This window comes from Artemia sp. Qi Xiang Cuo, chromosome 16, assembly GCF_049724085.1.
Source record: "Artemia sp. Qi Xiang Cuo chromosome 16, ASM4972408v1, whole genome shotgun sequence".
Classification (NCBI taxonomy): Eukaryota; Metazoa; Arthropoda; class Branchiopoda; order Anostraca; family Artemiidae; genus Artemia; species Artemia sp. Qi Xiang Cuo.
The window spans coordinates 47738372-47757675 of NC_142809.1; the positions used below are offsets into that span (position 1 = coordinate 47738372).

The 19304-nt window shown below is 36.3% G+C and overlaps 1 protein-coding gene across 1 annotated transcript; it reads right to left on the minus strand.

The window, feature by feature from the left end:
- Window positions 1–6128: 6128 nt before the first annotated feature.
- LOC148943000 (uncharacterized) lies at window positions 6129–15861 on the minus strand. The gene is made up of 2 exons (XM_089102531.1): window positions 15768–15861; window positions 6129–7007 (listed from the first exon to the last, which is right to left on the minus strand). Exon 2 carries the CDS (start codon window positions 6969–6971, stop codon window positions 6489–6491), a length of 483 nt encoding a protein of 160 aa, XP_088958657.1. The 5' UTR covers window positions 6972–7007; window positions 15768–15861; the 3' UTR covers window positions 6129–6488.
- Between the last annotated feature and the right edge of the window lie 3443 nt (window positions 15862–19304).

The following is a 19304-nucleotide window of genomic DNA, read 5'->3' on the forward strand; positions in this document are numbered from 1 at the left end:
ATGAATCGAAATAAAAACTGCACTATTTGAATTACAATTGTAAAAACCCATACCTGGAGATTTTGAGCCTTCAGTCATGAAAAAAAGGAAAATCAATTTTTTACATGGGAAGCATTGATGTATCTTATTTTATTTTCTGTGAAGATTATCAGGCTACTGCTGGTTAGTGATACCTAAATAAACAGCAATGAGGACATAACGTAGTATTATTGTTATTTTTTCATATAAAGCCACTCCGTATAGAAGGAGTTGTCGTAGAAACTTCGAAAAGAGCTCATTCGATTGTGAGTTGAGTGTTCTAGTGCCCTGTTTAAGAATCAAAAGTGAATGATGGGCAATCAGCCCCTCTGCCGCACCCATTATTCCCTAAAAATCCAAAATTTTCTTTAAGATATCCATGTTGTTGAGCATAGTTACAAGGGCCAGTAATTATATCCTTAGGGATGACAGCCCCCAACAGCCCTCATGGGGAGGGCATAAAGTATGTTAGTTGCCCATTATTAACATATAAGATTTTTAAGGAAAGGGATGGTCAAATAAACTAGTTTATCACGAAATGGATAACATTGATGTATCTTGAGGACATAATGTAGTATTAATGCCATTTTTTTTTATACAAAGACACTTCGTATAGAAGGAGTTGTCGTAGAAACTTCAAAAGGAGCTCATTCGATTGTGAGTTGAAAGTTTTACTGCCCTTTTTAAGAATCAAAAGTGAATGATGGGCAATCAGCCCCCGTCCCACGCCCATCATTCCCCTAAAAAATCTAAAATTTTCTTTAAGATATTCATTTTGTTCAGCATAGTTACAAGGGCCATTAATTAGATGTTTAGGGATGACAGGCCCCAACAGCCCTCATGGTGAGGGCATAAGGTATGCTAGTTAACATATAAGGTATGCCATTATTAACATATAAGATTTTCATGGAAAGGGGTTGTCAAATAAACTTCGGAGGAGGCTCATTCGATTGAAATCAGAAGTTCTAGTTCCCTTTCTAAGAGTCAATAGTGGTCAAACGACAACTGGCAACCCCACGTCTCCTTTTCCCCGAATGCATCCGATAAAAACTTTGAGATAGCCATTTCGTTCCAAATAGTCCAAGGATCTTATAACAGGGTCTTAGGGTTTGACACAACCCCCTAGACCTTAGGGGGACGGGTTGTAAGCTATGCCCCATGGGCATATAAAGTCTTAAGGGACCGGACGGTTGTATAAACTTTAGAAGAGGTTCATTTGATTGGAAATTGAAAGTTGTAGTTCCCTTTTAAGTATCAAAAGTTATAGCAGGGCAGCTTGGCCCCCGCCGGCCCTGACACCCTGCCCCCCACTCACATCTAATCAAAATAGTGGGATAGCCAAATCGTTGGCTATCTAATCATACATTCCACTAGGGCACAACTTACAACACCTGCCCTCCAATATCTTTTGACTCTTAAAAATTGAACTGCAACAATCAATTTCCAACTAAATGACCCCTCTTTGAAGTTTATACGAGCATCTCTTCCATAAGAACCGTATATGTCCCCAGGGACTAACTTAAAACGCGTGCCCCCACCCCGGGGGTTGTGTCGACCCCGGATTTTTTGTGATATGATCATTGAACTGTTTTTAAAAAACGGCTATCTCGAAGTTGCTATCGGATGGGTTTGTGGAAAAAAGTGGGTGGAGAAGGGGGGGGGGTAGTTGACATCTGATCTCTTTTGACTCTTAAAAGTGAACTAGAACTTTCAATTTCCAATCAAATGAGCCCTCTTTGAGGTTTGTACGAGCATCTCTTCCATAAGAACGATGTGTACCCCCAGGGCACAACTTACAACGCCTGTCCCCGGGCTCTGCGGGGTTGTGTCGACACCGGCAGTTTTGTTATTTAATCTTTGAATTGTTTTGAACGAAATGGCCATCTCAAAATTTTTATCGGATGCATTTGGGAAAAAAGGTGTTATTGGAGGGGGGGCTGGTTACCCTTCGAGCTCTTTTGACTCTTAAAAAACAACTAGAACTTTCAATTTCCAATCAAATGAGCCCTCTGTGAAGTTTATACGAGAATTCCTTCCATATGAACCATATATACCCCCAAGGCATAACTTACAACGCCTGTCCCTGGGCCCTGGGGGGTTGTGTCAACACCGGAGTTTTTTTTATCTAGCCTTTCAACTATTTTTAACAAAATAGCTATCTCAAGATTTTACGGGATGCATTTGGGGGAAAAGATGCGTGGGTCTCTTTCTGATCTCTTTCGACTCTTAAAAACTGAACTAGAACTTCCAATTTCCAATCAAATTAGCCCTCTCTGAAGTTTATATGAGTATCCCTTCCATAACAGCTATATATGTCCCCCAGGGCATAACTTAACGCCTGCCCTTGGCCTTGGAGGTTGTGTCAATCCCAAAATTTTCGTTATATGATCTTTGAATTTTTTTTAAAAAATGACTATCTCAACGTTCTCATCAGATGGATTTGAGGAAAAAGGGCGTGGAAGGGATGGGGGGGCTAGTTGGCCCCTGATGACTTTTGAATCTTTAAAAGATAGCTTGAACTTTCAATTTCCAATCAAATAAGCCCCCTCTGAAGTTTATACGAGAATCCCTTCGATAAGAACTATATATGCCCCCAGAGCATAACTCACAACGGCTGCCCCCGGGCTCTAGGTGGTTTTGTCGGAACAGGTTTTTTTTATCTGGACGTATGAACTATTTTTGAAAGAATGGCTATCTCAAAATTTTTACTGGATGGGGTTCGGGAAAAAAAGGTGTGTATGTGGGGGGGGGGTCTAGTTGCCTTCGGATATCTTTTGACTCTTAAAACGTGAAGTAGAACTTTCAATTTCCCATCAAATGAACACTTTATGAAGTTTATACAAGTGTCCTTTTAATAAGAACCATACATGCCCTCAGGGCATAACTAAGAACGACTGCCCCCGGGCCCTGGGTAGTTTTATCTACACCAGAGTTATCTCATGTGTATTTCAACTATTTTTAACAAATTGGCTATCTCAAAATTTTTATCGGATGGGTTTCGAAAAAAATGTGTGGGGGGGAGGGCTAGTTGCCCTCCAATCTCTTTTGACTCTCAAGAAACTGAACTTTGACTCTTAAAAAGTGAACTGGAACTTTCAATTTCCAATTAAATGAGCCCTTTTTGAAGTTTATATGAGCATCCCTTCCATAACAACCATATATGTCCACAGGGCATAACTTACAACGCTCGCCCCCGGGCCCTGGGGGTTTTGTCGACCCCAGAGTTTTCGTTATATGATCTTTAAACTTTTTTAAGAAAATGGATATCTCGAAGTTCTTATGGGCTTGAGGAAAAAAGAACGTGGAGGGGGGGGGGGCTATTTGCCCTCCGATCTCTTTTGACTCTTAAAAGTGAACAAGAACTTTCAATGTCCATTGAAATGAACCCTCTTTCAAGTTTCTACATAGCCCTCTTTGAAGTTTCTTCATCTCTTCCATAACAATAATATATGCCCCCAGGGCACAACTTACCACGCTTGCCCCCGGGCTCTGGGAGGTTGTGTCAACACCAGAGTTTTTGTTATTTGATCTTTGAACTATTTTTAACAAAATGGCTATCTCAAAATTTTTATCGGATGCATTTCGGAAAAACAGGTATTAGGGTGCGGGGCTGATTACCCTCTATCTCTTTTGACTCTTATAAAAGGAATTAGAACTTTCAATTTCCAATCAAATGAGCCCTCTCTGAAGTTTAAACGAGAATTGCTTCCATAAGAACCATATATGCCCCCTGGGCATAACTTACAACGCCTGTTCCTGGGCCCTAGGGGATTGTGTTGACACCGGAGTTTTTGTTATATGATCTTTGAACTATTTTTAACAAAATGGCTATCTCAAAATTTTTATCAGATGTATTTGGGAAAAGATGAGCGTAGGGGGAGATAGTGGAGTGGGGGGGGGGACTTAAAACAAACAGATATTATTACGTATACGAGGGTGGTTACTCTTCCAAAACACCACACTTTTTACGCTAAAGTTGAATTATGTTAATTCTTTAAGAACAGCTTATTAAAATCTATGTTTGCTTAAATAGAACAAGAAGAAGCTTTTTTTTAAAAATACTAAAACACTTCAGAGCAAAGAGCGAGGTGTTGTGGGGGACTAAACCCTCTCACATACGTAATGGATTCTGTTCGTTTTAAGTTTTAATATTGTTCCTTACTTTCAGTTGAAAAAACTAGTTTTTTATTTAATTCTAGTAAGCTTGATCACTACCTTGGTGCTTATGAACTCTGGGATGTGCGGGTCAAACCTGCTTGTCGGAAGGCGAGGAATGACGACTTTTGAGGTAAATAAAGCCCAACAAATACCACAGATTTTTACTACAGAGATCGCCTCCCCTCTACTGAGATTGCAATAAGTGTGACGTTTAATATACAAGCTTAAACCAAACTTAATTTCTTGCTCTTAAGTTATGATTATGAAATTAAGTTCATTTAAATCCAAGAAAGACGTCTGATCCATTCATAGTTAATTCTAAGACTTCTTAAAGATATTTTTCTTTTAAATAAACAGTTACTTCATTTTTGTTCCTATTATTACTTAGATGTTTTTATCACTCTAAAAAGCACCGGTCTCTAATGGGAAATGAATATTTTTCTCAATACTTGTCATAGAATCTAACGTATTATTTGAAAGGTTTATAAAGGTTTTTGATAGCGATGACATTGTAGGGTCTTCCCCCCTAACCTGCACTAGGCGCCGACCTTTCGATGCGAATGGAATTTACCTGTCCTACCTTCAAAACAAAGATATCTTTGACATAAAGAGATGGCCGCAAAAAACTTTCTGTAAAGAAATAGAGGGCTGATATGTTTGTCTTGGACTGCAGGATTTCAATTTCCATTCAATTCAATTTTATTCAAGAAAAAAACATAACACAAACATCAAAAATAATAAAGATTTCAATATTGCATTGATATTAAAGAATCTTTCAGGAAGCCCATTTTTGTAGACAACTATAATAACTTGGAATTTTAAGTGAGGGGCTGATAATTGTTGAAAAACACTAAATAAAGACTTAAAGCAGATGTTCTACTAAGGTATATATGATTATCGGACAAATTAACACATTCAAGAACTTACAAGACAAAAATAAATTTCCCCGATTTCACTTTTGTATTTTCATAATACCCAGTTGGGTATACGTTAATTAATATAATGAAGATATCAGAAATTTTACTTTCATTATCCTTTAAATAATTCTTTAAAATGTGAGAAATATTTTAAGAAAAAGAGGGAAAACTTTGACCCAAACATGTGTGTTTTTAAACCCAAACGCTTCAATTCTTATGTATGTTAATGCATTTTCCTAAAAAAAGATTAATTAAAAAAGGAAATGGTTCTTGAACAGTTTTTTGAGGATAGAAGATATTTTGATCGATGGGATGATAAATTTAAAGAAAGTATCTTAGTCGCTATTGGTATGCTTGCGGATCCTTTAAAATAAGCCTCAAACTTCTGGAATTTCTGACACTTTATTTTCAAGAATTTAACTGTTTTGATGTTCAAAAAAGAAATATCCATTGTGTATTTTAAATGTTGACGGAATACTTAAGAACCTTTTACAATAGGCTGAAATTCGCTGGAATTTCTACGAATTTAATTTCCGTAAATTGTTACTATTTAAGAAAAGGCAACAACTCGATTTCACTTATTTTTGGGATGTTTAAGCATCCTTTAAAAAGAACTTAAAACTAGAGGACCTTTTATGAATCCGTTTTCCAAGAACTTAGATTTCTCATGTTCGAGAAAAGAAACACTCAAAGCTATGATAGACTTTACTTTTTTCTGAAAATAAAACACTTCTATAAATCATTTTTAAATTTAGGATTAACTATATGTCAACTTAATCAGCTCAAATCCAATTAATATCAATTAGCCAAGCTGCTAGATTTAGTTTTATTAATTATCTTCCAAACCAGTATCAAATTAGAGGATATAGACATCCATGCTAAACTTTTGTTTGCGAGTAGAATAAACCTTTCAACACAACCATTAAAAATAAACCTACTATTGAATCAGAAAATTAGAGAAAGTCACTATTTCCGTTATTTCTATACCAGCATCCATGTTTACCAATGCAGGCAATGGAGAAATGGAAAGGAGCATGGCCTGGATGTTTACATGCTATGCAATTAATTAGTCCATACACACAACTTGACGCAGCAATGGTATTTGTCATTGTGTTGCATTTGATAACATATTCTAGCGTTTTTTGAAACATGCTGAAAACCTCAAAAATTCTGACTCAAAGGTACAGACTTAACAATGCTAAGAGCATCAGTTGCTGAAAATTTTCGTGGGTCTATCATTCCCAGGATTTCTGTAGCGGTAAAAGATCTTTCATCAGGGTTCCAGCTAACCCGATCACATAAACAGTACAAAAATGAATTCCAGCTCAATCATGTCCAATCAGAAAGTCACAACACATTTCTGAAAGGGACGAAAATTTTGGGTATTAAATCATGCTACAAAATCTGGGCCTTTTCTCCTCTAAAGATTGCTATTGCAAGCTCTTTTAAGACTAACAGCAAGAAGATCAGACAGTTGTAGGTGGTGAAAATGTCCTTGAGTATGTCTATCTCTTTTTCTTTAAAATATTTATCAAACACTAGTTCTGCCATTGCTTCCTTGATTCCAATAAAGTTGTATTTTTCAACAATGTATGTAAATTCTTCCTTTTCAATTTCTCCCTTGTAAATTCTCCCTTCCTCATAATAATCAGTAATAGCTTTCTTAGTGGTAAAGTCAACATCATTTGCCGCAACAAAGTTTGTTTCATTCTCTAACATTGCAGAATCAAACATTGCTCTGAATACCTCGCTTGTTGCAATTAAAACCAGCTTTTTTACCATGATCTCGCGATTGTTACATTGGATTGTAACCGTCGGACTATTCTCTGACCTTAAATTGGTCAAAACTGTTGTAATTGTTGATATTTTGTTGTTCATTTTGCTTTTGGAACGGAAGTCAGGTATTCTCTGTATCTGAAACAAAAATTGTAAAGGATTAATATTTTTAATGTTTACCGGTAAACCCAACAAAGCCCAAAAGTGGATTGGTGTGACGAGGGTGAATGGTGTAACTCTGTAAGCTCAGGTGGAGTCGATCCAGCTCTAGATGGGTACCTGGGTAAATCTGGGGAAGGAAAACAGGAAGGGTGTGCAAAACCCCAGTATGGTTGAAGGGCCAAGAAATGGAGATCAGCACCGCCGGTAGGTACTGTAAAGTCCAATTCCGTATTCTTTACCTTTTATCAACAAAGCAACGCAAAACAAGAAGAAATACATGGAGGAAAAATACCTGTAACAGGTAAGGAAAGAGTTAAAGAGAGATGGGTGGGACATTTTGATATTGTGTTAAACCGTAAAAAAGTTGCAGGAAATAATATAAAAAAGATGAAAAAGTTTGTGACAATTTTGAATCTAAGGATGATTTATTTTGCACAGAACAATTAGAGACAGTACTTAAAAGATTGAAAAAAGGGAAGTGCTTAGTGATTTTATAAAAAAAAGAATTAAACTGTTCTATAAGACTATTTCGAACACAATAGCTATCTTAAAATTTCTATTTGATGCATTTCGGGACAATACGACGTGTGTGTGAGGGGGGGGGGGGAGGGGGTAGCTGCCCTCCGATCACTTTGACTCTTAAAAGGAGCACTGGAGTGTCTGATTACCAATCCAATGAGCCCCTTCCAAAATTTATCTGACCACGCTTTCTATAAGAACCTTATATGTTCACAGTGCATAACCCACAACCCTTGCCCTGAGGGCTGAGGGATTTTTTACCCTAAAAACATAATTTACAGATCTTTCCGATACGCTGAACAAAATGGCTACTTCACAATTTTGATTCTAAGTGTTAGGGGAAACGATGGGCATGAGGGGCATCTGACCTCCGATCACTTTCGAATAATAAAAAATGATCTAGTCCTCTCAATTTCCAATCGAATGAGCCCTTTTCGAAGACTCTATGAAAAATATTTCTATAAGAACCTTATATGCCCCAAGGACATAACTTAGGACCCTTGTCCAAAGGGCTATGAGGGGAGGGTTGTCATCCTCAAAGACATAATTTCAAGACCTTTCAACTACGTTGAACAAAACAGCCATATCAAAACGTTGATCGGAAATGTTTAAGGAAATGATGGGCAAGAGGCGGGGGTGATTCTCCTTTCGATTACTTTCGACTATTAAAAACGACAATAGCTCTCTCAATTTCCAATCCAATGACCACTTTTCGAAGTTTTTACGATAACCCTTTCTATAAAACAATATATGCCCCCAAGGCATAACTTACAATCTTAGCCCTGAGAGCTGTGGGGGGGGGGTATCATACTGAAAAATATAATTTCCGGACCCTTCGACTAGGTTCAACAAAATGGCTATATCAAACTGTTGAGGGGAAGTGTTTGGGGAAATGATGGGCGTGGGGGGAGGGGCATTCATCCTCCAATCGCTTTTGACTATTAGTAAGGGTACTAGCCCTCTCAATTCCCAATTGAAAGAGCCTTTCTGAAGTTTCTACGACACTGCTTTCTGTTAAAACCTTATATACCCCCAGGGCATAATCTACAACCCTTACCCTGAGGGCTGTTGGGGGGGGGGGGCTGTCATCCTTAAAGACCTAACTTCTTTAACTATAAAAAAAAATATTTATCTCACAATTTTGATTGGATGTGTGTGGGGAAATGGTGGGCGTCAGAGCGGGGTTAGTTGCCCTCCAATCACTTTCTACTATTAAAAAGGGCACTAGCCCTTTTATTTCCAATCGAATGAGCCCTTTTTGAAGCTTCTACGACAACGCATTCTATAAAATCTTATGTACCCCGAGGGCATAGCTTACAACCCTTGCCCTGAGGGGTGTGGGGGGGAGGGGTTATCATCCTCAAAGACCATATTTCCAAAACTTTCAACTATATTGAACAAAATGGATATCTCAAATTTTTATTTGTATATTTTGGGGCAATGGTGGGCGTGAGAGGGGGGTTAGTTGCCCTCCAATCACTTTTGACTATTAAAAAGGGAATAATGTTAGGGTTTTAAGCAGCTTTCAATATAAGTTTGAGTTTTCCTATTTTGTTAAGACTACTATATATCAGCTGTTTCTCTGCCGTCCAAAAAGGAATTGCTAGCTAATAATTGTAGTAACAGATGAATTTCCGCTAGGTAACGAAGAACTATTAGTCACAGACTGTTAATGATTTTCTTTAATGCCTACCTCACACAAATGGGAAAAACTGACAGTTTTCACAAAAACCATTGGTTTTTGTGAAGGCACGACAAGATATCTGGCTTGACCTTTGTTCTAGAGAGAATTAAATAAAAAAAACAAGTTTTTTTAACTGAAAGTAAGGAACGACGTTAAAACTTAAAACGAACAGAAATTATTCCGTATATGAAGGGGGCTGTCCCCTCCTCAACGCCTCGCTCTTTACGCTAAAGTTTTTTTATTGTTTAAAAAAATAGAGTTGTGAGAAAGTCAAACTTTAGCGTAAAGAGCGAGGCGTTGAGGAGGGACAGCCCCCTTCATATACGGAATAATTTCTGTTCGTTTTAAGTTTTAACGTCGTTCCTTACTTTCAGTTAAAAAACTTGTTTTTTTTATTTAATTTTTGAACGTTTTTGAATTAATGCAGGTTTTGATTTTGGCTCACCGTACATGAATAATTAAAACAAAATTTGCATATTATATTTGGTTAAATGGCTTTCACGAAACTTGTTTAATTTTATTTACGAACGTTTTTATTAGTAATAAATATACGTAACTTAGAATTAACTTACGTAACGAACTTCTATATTCATAAATTTTTAACACGTATATTAGAGGGTTAGCCCCCTAGTCAATACCCTGATCTTTAAACTATGTTCGAATTTTTTCCAGTTCTTGAAAAATGACCGCTTAATCACAATCAGTTGATCAGTTGAAAAACTTGTTTTTTTTATTTAATTCCTGATCTTTTTCTTTAATAATGCTGGGAAATCCGGCGCCCCCTTCATGGCAATGTCCCGGCCCCCATGAAAACGTCCTTCCTGGCAAGCTCCTTCCAGCGAGCCCCCGACCCGCTCCGGCCCCCCCCTACCAGAAAAAATCTCCTCTGAAAAAGTCTGTATGCTTCCCAATAACCAATACTATATGTTAACATTGAGTAAAGTTCATAACTTTCAGCCCTCCCCCTGGGGACTTTGGGGGATCAAGTCATCCTAAAAGACATTTTTATCATATTTTCGACCATGCTGAACAAAATGACACTCTCAAAATTTTGATCGGATGACTTTGGGAAAAAAATGAGCGTGGGAGGGGGCCTAGTTGTCTTCCATTTTGTTTGGTCACTTAAAAAGGGCACTAGAACTTTTAATTTCCGTTCCAATGAGCCCTCCCACGATATTCTAGAACCACTGGGTCGATACGATCACCCCTGGGAAAAAAAAAACAAACAAACAAACAAATAAACACACAAATAAACACGCATCCCTGATCTTTCTTCAGGCAAAAAATGTAAAATTCCACATTTTCATAGATAAGTGCTTGACAACTTTACAGTAGAGTTTTCTGATAGGCAGAATATGAGAGTGGCAGTTTCATTGAGGTCCTATATTTTTAAGGGGGTCTTTGCCCCTTTTGTCGAAAATCAGCCAAATCTTCCCTGGCGCTTAACTTTTGATAGGTTTGACTAAACTTAATGAAACTTATATATTTGAAATCAGAATTAAAATCTGATTCTTTTGATGTATCTATTGGTATCAAAATCCCGTTTTTTAGAGTTTCGGTTACCATTGAGCCGGGTCGCTCCTTACTTACAGTTCGTTAAAACGAACTGTTTGACAAAGGTCAAAATTTATGCAGATGGTATGTAATAGAGAGGATTTTTTCTTTAGGTTTTCCAAAATCCGTGAGCGCGGACATTGGCAAGGGGGGCAGGGGGGCCATGGCCCCGCCCCGTCTGTAAATTTGGGACTACAAAGTAATTATAAGGAAACCAAAGAAAAGAGAGTAGAATAGGGAAAAACCATGAAAAAAATGTTTGTTGTCCCATTGTTGGCTGCCTGCCGAAAGATTTTTTACCCATAATAAGGAAAATATAAGTTTTGTGACTAAGTAACCCCTATAAATTTGTGACTAATTTGTGACTAAGTAACCCCTAACCAGTTTTCCACAAACATTTTTTCTATATGATTTGGTTGGAGCATAAAAAAAAAAAAAAAAAAAAAAAAAAAAAAAAAAAAAGTTCATAGTAATGAATGGTAAGTAAATAACGATCCTTGTCAATAACGAAAGCATAAGAGTCTAACTATTGATAACATTCAGTCAAAGAAACAGCTTTTTATGGTGATCTTAAATATGTATTTGTTTATAAGTAATTAGTGCAGTTATTAGAACACAAGAAAGTTCGTATAAATATAGAAAACTCAAGGAAAACAACTTAATAAGGGCAATTTCGGTAAGAATATGCCGTCAACTTTTGCTTGCATTGCAATAGTACCCATGAGTGATATATGAAGCCAATATAATCAGAAATGTTTTCCCTGAACGGAATGCTAAGAATTTCTTTATTTTCCCCTTGAACGGATAAGTTTTTTGTTTTTTATTATCATTTTTTTTTGTTTCTAGGAGTGATTGTATTTATTTATTTGTCACTTTGTAAAAGATTTAATTTTTTACAGTTATGAAGCATAAAAATGTGAAATATACTGGTTCTTGGCATTCAAAATTTAATTAAAAATGATGAATTAAAATTTTTTATTTGATCTTAGCATTAAAACTTAAAACGAGCAGAAATTATTAGGTATATGAGGGTTCCCCCCTCCTCAACACCTCGCTCTTCAAGCTACAGTTTTTTGGCACTTTAAATAAAGTTACTTACTATTCTGATTAAACGACCCTTGTGTTTTAGGAATCGTTTTTAAAGAATTGGGACAAAATTTAAACTTTATCGCAAAGACCGAGATGTTAAATAGGGGGCAACCTCCCTCATATGCGTAATAATATCTGTTCGTTTTAACGTTTAATGTTGCTCCTTAGTTTCAGTTGAAGAAACCTGTTTTTTTTTTATTTCTGATCGTTTTTTAAATAATGCCAGGATACCTGGCCTCCATGGAAAAATCCCCCTCCGGATAAAAATATCGTCTGGACAAATCAATCCTGGCGAAAATTTACCCCGGACAATTACCCTTAACATCTCCACGCGTAAAATTGGATCAGCAAAGAGAAGGCAAGACATATAAAAAGAATTTCGTATATTAATTCTGGCAAATTCCCCCAGTGTAAAATTTCTTCTGAAAATTTCATCCCCTGGAAACCATCCTCTCCATTGAAAATTCTCCCAGCAAACAATTCGTCCTCCCCTACCCACTCGAAAAATGTATGCATACTTCCCAATAACAAATAAAAAAGGGTAATTTTTATAACTTTAAAGCGTTTCCCCAGGGACTGTAGGGGGTCTTTTTATCTGCTTGGGCTTTTCAACTATGCTGGATGAAAAAAGCTATCTCAAAATTTTGATCGGACGCTTTTGGAAAAAAAGGACATCGGAGGGGGCCTAGTTACCCAGCAATTTTTTGTCACTTAAAAAGGGCAAAAGAACTTTTCATTTCTATTAGAATGAACCCTATCCCGACGTCCTAGGCCTACTGGGTCAATACGATCACCCCTGGGGAAAAAACAAAAACAAAAAGCAAATAAAAACGCATCCGTGATTTTTCTTCTGGTAAAAATTACAAAATTCTACATTTTTGCAGATATGAGCTTGAAACTTCTATAGTAGAGTTCTTTAATACGCTGAATCTAATGGTGTGATTTTCACTAAAATTATATTACTTCAATGGGGTCTTTCCACCTTATTCCGAAAATCAGAAAAAAAATTTCAAGCTCGTAGCTTTTGATGGGTAGGACCAAACTTAATGAAACTAATATATTTGGAATCAGCATAATAAGCCAATTCTTTCGAAATTTCTATTGGTATCAAAATCTGTTTTTTAGAGTTTTGGTTACTATTGAGCCAGGTCGCTGTAAGTAAGTTAAAGTTCATTTCCACGAACTGTTCGATTACCCATCAAAATCCGAACAGTATTACCAAAAGTATTGTATTCATAAATCTTAGTTTCATAAAATGTAATTAAACAGATAGAAAAGGTTTCTAAACTAAAGTAAGGAGCAAGTTTCAAATCTGTTCCTTGCTTTCAGTTGAAAAGCTAATTTTTTATTTAATTTCTGATTGTTTTCCAAATCATACCCAGGGCTTACTTACTTAGAACTTAGTTCCTCCTGAGCCATTGGTGGCGCATAGGGCGTCGACGAAGCCTCTCCACTCGTCCCGAAGCAATGCTGCAGCGGTGACATCTTCCCATGCAGGTATTAACAAGGTCTCAGCCTTCCTCAGATCTCGATCAAAAGTTCACCGCAAAGTGTTCTTTGGACGACCTCGTCTTCTTCTGCCGCCTGGTTTCCAGTCGAACGCTCTGCGAGGAAGGCGGCCTTCTTCCATGCGGAGTATATGGCCTAAATATGACCATCTCTTCTTCCTCAGAACAGCAGTAATGAGAGGCTGTCCCGTTCTATTCCGGATTTCAAAGTTACTGATTCTCTTTTGCCAACTTATGTTTAAAATTCTCCTCAGGTATATATTTTCAAACGTAAGAATTCTCTTTTCGAGCTGCTGATTCATTTTCCAGCACTCACTGGCGGAGAGGAGTATGGAGAGCACATTGCTACTGAGGAGACGTAGCTTCAGCCGCAAGGAATATTTGCTACTTCTCCAAATGGGCTTAAGTCTATTGAAAGCTCCAGTTGACTGACCAATTCTGCGTTTAATATCGGTCATTATTTCACCGTCACAATCGATCCAGCTACCCAGGTATTTGAAGTCCTTCACCTTTTCTAGACTTGTATTCCTGTGATGCAGAACAAAAGGTGAGCTTGTGATTGACATGGTCTTTGATTTGTCAACATTTATGGTTAGCCTGACATTTTTCTGCATTTTATTTAATTACGTCAAGTAGCTGCTGCAACCTCTTTTTTTTTTTTTTTTTTTTTAAATCCCACCTCCTCTCCACTCAGTGACGACAAATTTTAAATTAAAAATACATCTAATTTTGACTTTAGACATCACCTACTCTTTTTTTTATTAAATAGTAGCCGAACTGGACACACTTCAAGTCACCATATACTACCAAAAACCTCTATTTAGCGGTTTAAAAACCGATGCAACCTCTATTTAGAATCTTCTAGCAAGACTAAGTCATCTGCGAAATTTAAATCACAGAGTTGCTTGCTGCTTACTGTTACGCCATATCCAGAGTTTCGTCTTAATATGATAACCATTATAATTACAAAAAGAAATGGGGAACGTACGCATCCCTGACGCTCACCAGACATTATCTTGAAAAATCTGATAGTGCCATTCTTGGTCTTAACGCAGAACTTGATCTCTTCGTATAGGGATATAATACCCAGGCCTAACCTAAATATAATTTGAGGTACCAGTCCCTTAAATCCGTGGTCAATTGCTTTTAAAATATGTAAATCAATAATTGTAAGGTGATTAGTACCGTTCTACGTTTAAATTTGCAATTTAAACTTCGGATAAAATTTGAATATACCTAAAAAATTGGCGATGAATAGTAATTTTGGTGAAAAGTCCTTGTCAATATTACTACTAAAGAATTTTGGTTGGATGAAAAGGGGGATTATTGTTTTCTATGGATGGAAATTCTATGAGACTTTTGATATTTTACATAACTGAAGCCATCACAACCATAACAATAGGATTTTCTTATCGACAAATACATTGTATTTTTTTTTAAATACATTGAAGTACTTCAGATAAATAGAAAAAGAAAAATATTACCATTGAAAATTGCTGAAAACTAAGTTCCTAGCAGTATTTTTACTCCAAAAATTTTTTATGGCGGGGCTGACAATGACCTGCCCTGCATTTTCCACCTCTGTGCTGGTAGATATGGGAATATAACATATTAGCTGTATAGAGAAATATTTTAATTACTTCCTTCTCTCCCCTTCCTCTTTCAACATTTATCTGAAGCCTCATGAAGAGTAAGCAATTTGTCCATTAAAATGTACGTTTGTAGGAATCTACCCTATCCCCACATAAACAATGACTCACACCCCCTCATTATTGCTGATACACAATTATAGATCACCAAACGTAGCATAATTTCATACAAAGAAAGTGAATCAACTTGGTTGAACCACCGAGTGGCATTACTTCTTTTGCAACTGGGACGCCTAAAATATAGTTATTGATACTTATAAATTAATTAGCTTCTCAGGATTTTAAATTGATTGCAATCCCGTCCTCTTCGGGGTAAAGTCGTAGTTTGGTGCCCTAAGCCCCTTAAACTGTCACCAAAGCACCACTGCTACTTTTGCTTCTGCCTCCCCCCCCCCCCTGAAAAGTTTTCTGCCGGTGCCCTTGTGCGTGGGAATTCCACATAATAAATCAAATCAAAGTGTTGTTGGTGACAATTGCAAGAAAATTTGAAGTATAATATTCTAAAACATCTTTTGCGCTATAAGCATCGACAGAGAATCTGTAAGATAAGAAGTATTAATCCCCCCCCCCAAAAAAAAAATAAATAAACACCAATAAAGCATAACGTGCCTCTTTTCTCTATATACAGTATTCCTAAATAGAAAAGGTGATCTGCATGCCCTTGTTCATTCCACAAATCAAAAATCAGATTTCACAGGAGCAATTAAAAAAATAGGCAAACAAAAAATCATACAATTCATAACTGTTAATAATCCGTCCAGCTAGCAAATTTTTATTTCGATTTCCTGCCAAAATCTTCAGATATAGGTTAGCCAGGTAAGTCATCCCGATTTATTTCCATGTTTATATGAATTTAGTTTTCACCCAACAAGTATGTCTCTGAGAATCGTTTTTAATAAACATTTCTGTTGCCAAGAACTGACGAATAATTTTCAGGTAACAATGTTAGGTGGCATTGAGCGGCAGAAAAAGCCTATAATGTATTAAATGTAGTAAATGTATTAATTTATACATTAAATGTACTAAACATAGTTTAAAAAACAAAATCTTGAAAGGTTTATCAACGACATATTACCTGGTCAGTCTCCTCGAAACTGTATATAAACTACTTGACGAGCCAGATACCTGGCTCAATCTCCTTTTAATTGACCTCCAAAAGGTTTTTGATCGTGTTAGTCATGACGTTTCAGTAGAGTCAAGTTGTTAAGTACAAAAATGTTTATTCTGATTTACTCTCTATTTCTTGCAGAGTTCCCCAGGGTACGCTTTTAGGTCCTTTTTGGTAATGACTATCGATCTTGCTAATGAATCAGCCAATCGATTGAAGTCTAAAGATGATATGTCACTGCTCGAAAAATGCAGAAGAAATATTAAGACCAGTGAGACCTAATATTATGACCATTAGTTTTCTTAAACCGAAGCCATTGTTTACAATGTGTCCAAAGCCATTGTGTCCAATACCTAATGAAATAATCATCGGCAGCGCAATAACGCTGCCTAAGTAAAGAGCGATGTGGGCACAATGTATTATTTATTATTATTTTTTTCCTTTAGACCAGGGCACTTTGTATAGAAGGAGTTGTCGTAGAAAGTTCCAAAAGAGTTCATTCGAGTGGAAATTTGAATGGCTTGTGCCCTTTTTAATAGTCGAAAGTGATTGGAGGGCAACTAACCCCCCTCTCACGCCCATCTTTTCCCGAAACACATCCAATCAAAATTTTGAAATAGCCATTTTTTTTTTGACGTAGATGAAAGTTCTGGAAATTAGATCTTTGAGGATGACAATCTCCCCCCCACAACCCTCAGGGCAAGGGTTGTAAGTTATGCCCTGGGGGCATATAAGGTTTTATAGAAAGTGTTGTCGTAGAAACTTCAAAAAGGGCTCATTTGATTGGAAACTGAAATGGCTTATGCCCTTTTTAATAGTAGAAAGTGATTGGAAGGCAAGTTACACCCCTCTTATGCCCACCATTGCCCAAAACACATCCAGTCAAAATTTTGAGATAGCCATTTTGTTCAACGCAGTTGAAAGGTCCGGGAATTATGTCTTTGAGTTTGACACTTCCCCAACAGTCTTCAGGGCAAGGATTGTAAGTTATACCCTGGGGCATATAAGCTTTTTATAGAAAGCTTCGTCATAGAAACTTCAAAAAGGGCTCATTTGATTGGAAATTCAAAGGGCTAGTGCCCTTTTTAATAGTCGAAAGTGATAATTCTCACTTTACTGAAAAAATATAAATGATTGTGCATTGTCAGTTTAATATACATAATGATATTTAGTAATCAAAATGTTAATATTATTCGCTTTATTAAAGTTATAAAAGTAAAAAAATATATATTTTTTCAGTAAAGTGCAAATTATGTTTTAGCCTTGGGAAAACATAGGAGTTTGGAGCCCTACTCATGTTAATTTCTGCTCGTTTTGAGTTTGACTCGGTTATTTATTGGAATTCCTGTTCGTTTTGAGTTTCATTTATATATCGATGCTGATTAGTGGTGGTTTCACGCTTGGTAGATTATTTGACTTGATTTTTGCTCGTTTTTAGTTTAATGGAGTTCTTTACTTTTCTTTGAAAAACTGATTTTGTGGAAAAAGTTTATTTAAATAATAACAAGTAAATGAAAATCGTAATGTATCATGATAATGTGTCAGTTTGTTTGTTTCATTTTTATATGACAGGCCAGTTGGGTTCATTGCTGTAAAAAATTTTATAATGTACTTATCCTTTTTTTTATTATACAATGTAGGCTACCTGACAGAAAACAAGAAGTTCGACAGTTTGATGCTGTGAGAGTTTGCTTGTTAATAAAATATCATTCCAAGCATTATTCACATCTTTAAAACTATTATCTTCTGAATTCTTTAATTAGCAATTACACAAGATCTTCACTAATAATAATACCCATATCAACTAATATCCACTATCCACCAGCTTTACTAATAACACTAGCAAGGTCAGAAAAGTATATAAAGCAACGTGAATGTTGCTTTAAGTAACTTATTATCTTATATACGTGGCAATATAGGTGAATTGGTGCAATAATCAAACAGTTCGTGATAACAAACTTTAAGTAAGGAGCGACCCGGCGCAATACTAACCAAAACTCTAAATAGCGGATTTTTGATACCAATAGATATATCAAAATAATTAGATTTTTATGCTGATTTTAAATATATAAGTTTTAATAAGTTTAGTTACACCCATCAAAGGTTAATGGCCTGAGAAAATTTGCCTAATTTTCGAAAAAAGGGTGGAAAATCCCCTAAAATTCATATAATATCAATGAAAGTTACACCATCAGATGTAGCATATCAGAGAACCCTACTGTAGAGGTTGCAAGTTAGTAGTAACCATCTTTGGAATTCTAAGAGTCCTATGTACCAAACAGGTTTTTCTGGTAGGTATTCTAGTAGTCCTATTCTACAGGACATTACACCTTTCAAAGAGATTTACGCGATACCAGCCCTATGGGTAAACACTTCTACAGGACATTATACCTTTCAAACAGGAGCGAGTATAACTTGATTATTGAGTAGGATTTGAATAAAAGGAATAGTTTTCTCTATAACTCATATTAGTATGAGAATTGAATTCAAACAGAATAGTTTATTTGAGAGGATATTAGTAGAGAAAAATGAGTGGTGCATTTACATTATTGGAGATCAATGATGGAGCTGACAACAGTGATGCCCGAGTACCTAATGTGGCTGTGGAAGTAACTGCAGGTTGTAAACTATGTCTTGAATGGGACACTATGTATGCCAGATACGTGATATCATTAAGAAAATTTAAGCAGGAGGAGCAGCTATGTTTTGCTGGAAAAGTGAATATTCTCCATATAAATAAACTTCGGTCGGCAATAGATATTGATGAGAACAAAATGCATCAGTGAATGTTATTATTGTAATTATATTCAGTAAAATTGTTTCTAAATCAATTCTTTCTACAAGAGATAAGCGTATATTTTTTTAGAGTAGTAAAAAAAAATTATGATTAGTCTAGAATTGGCTGTGAGAGTTTTAGGACTCTAAAAAATGGAAAGATTCGAGAAAGATCGAATCATGAGGAATCTAGTTCTTATGGAAAAACATTGGATTCTAGACGATGATTTTCTAGAGTTGACTATGCAAAGGAAGATATTTTCTCGGGGAATTCTTGTCGATGTAATGAAAAGAGATTTTCCGCCGTTAGACTATTGCATGAAGCTTCTACATTGTGGTCCAAATGCATTTACACAATTTATTGATATATTGATCACGACACGACAA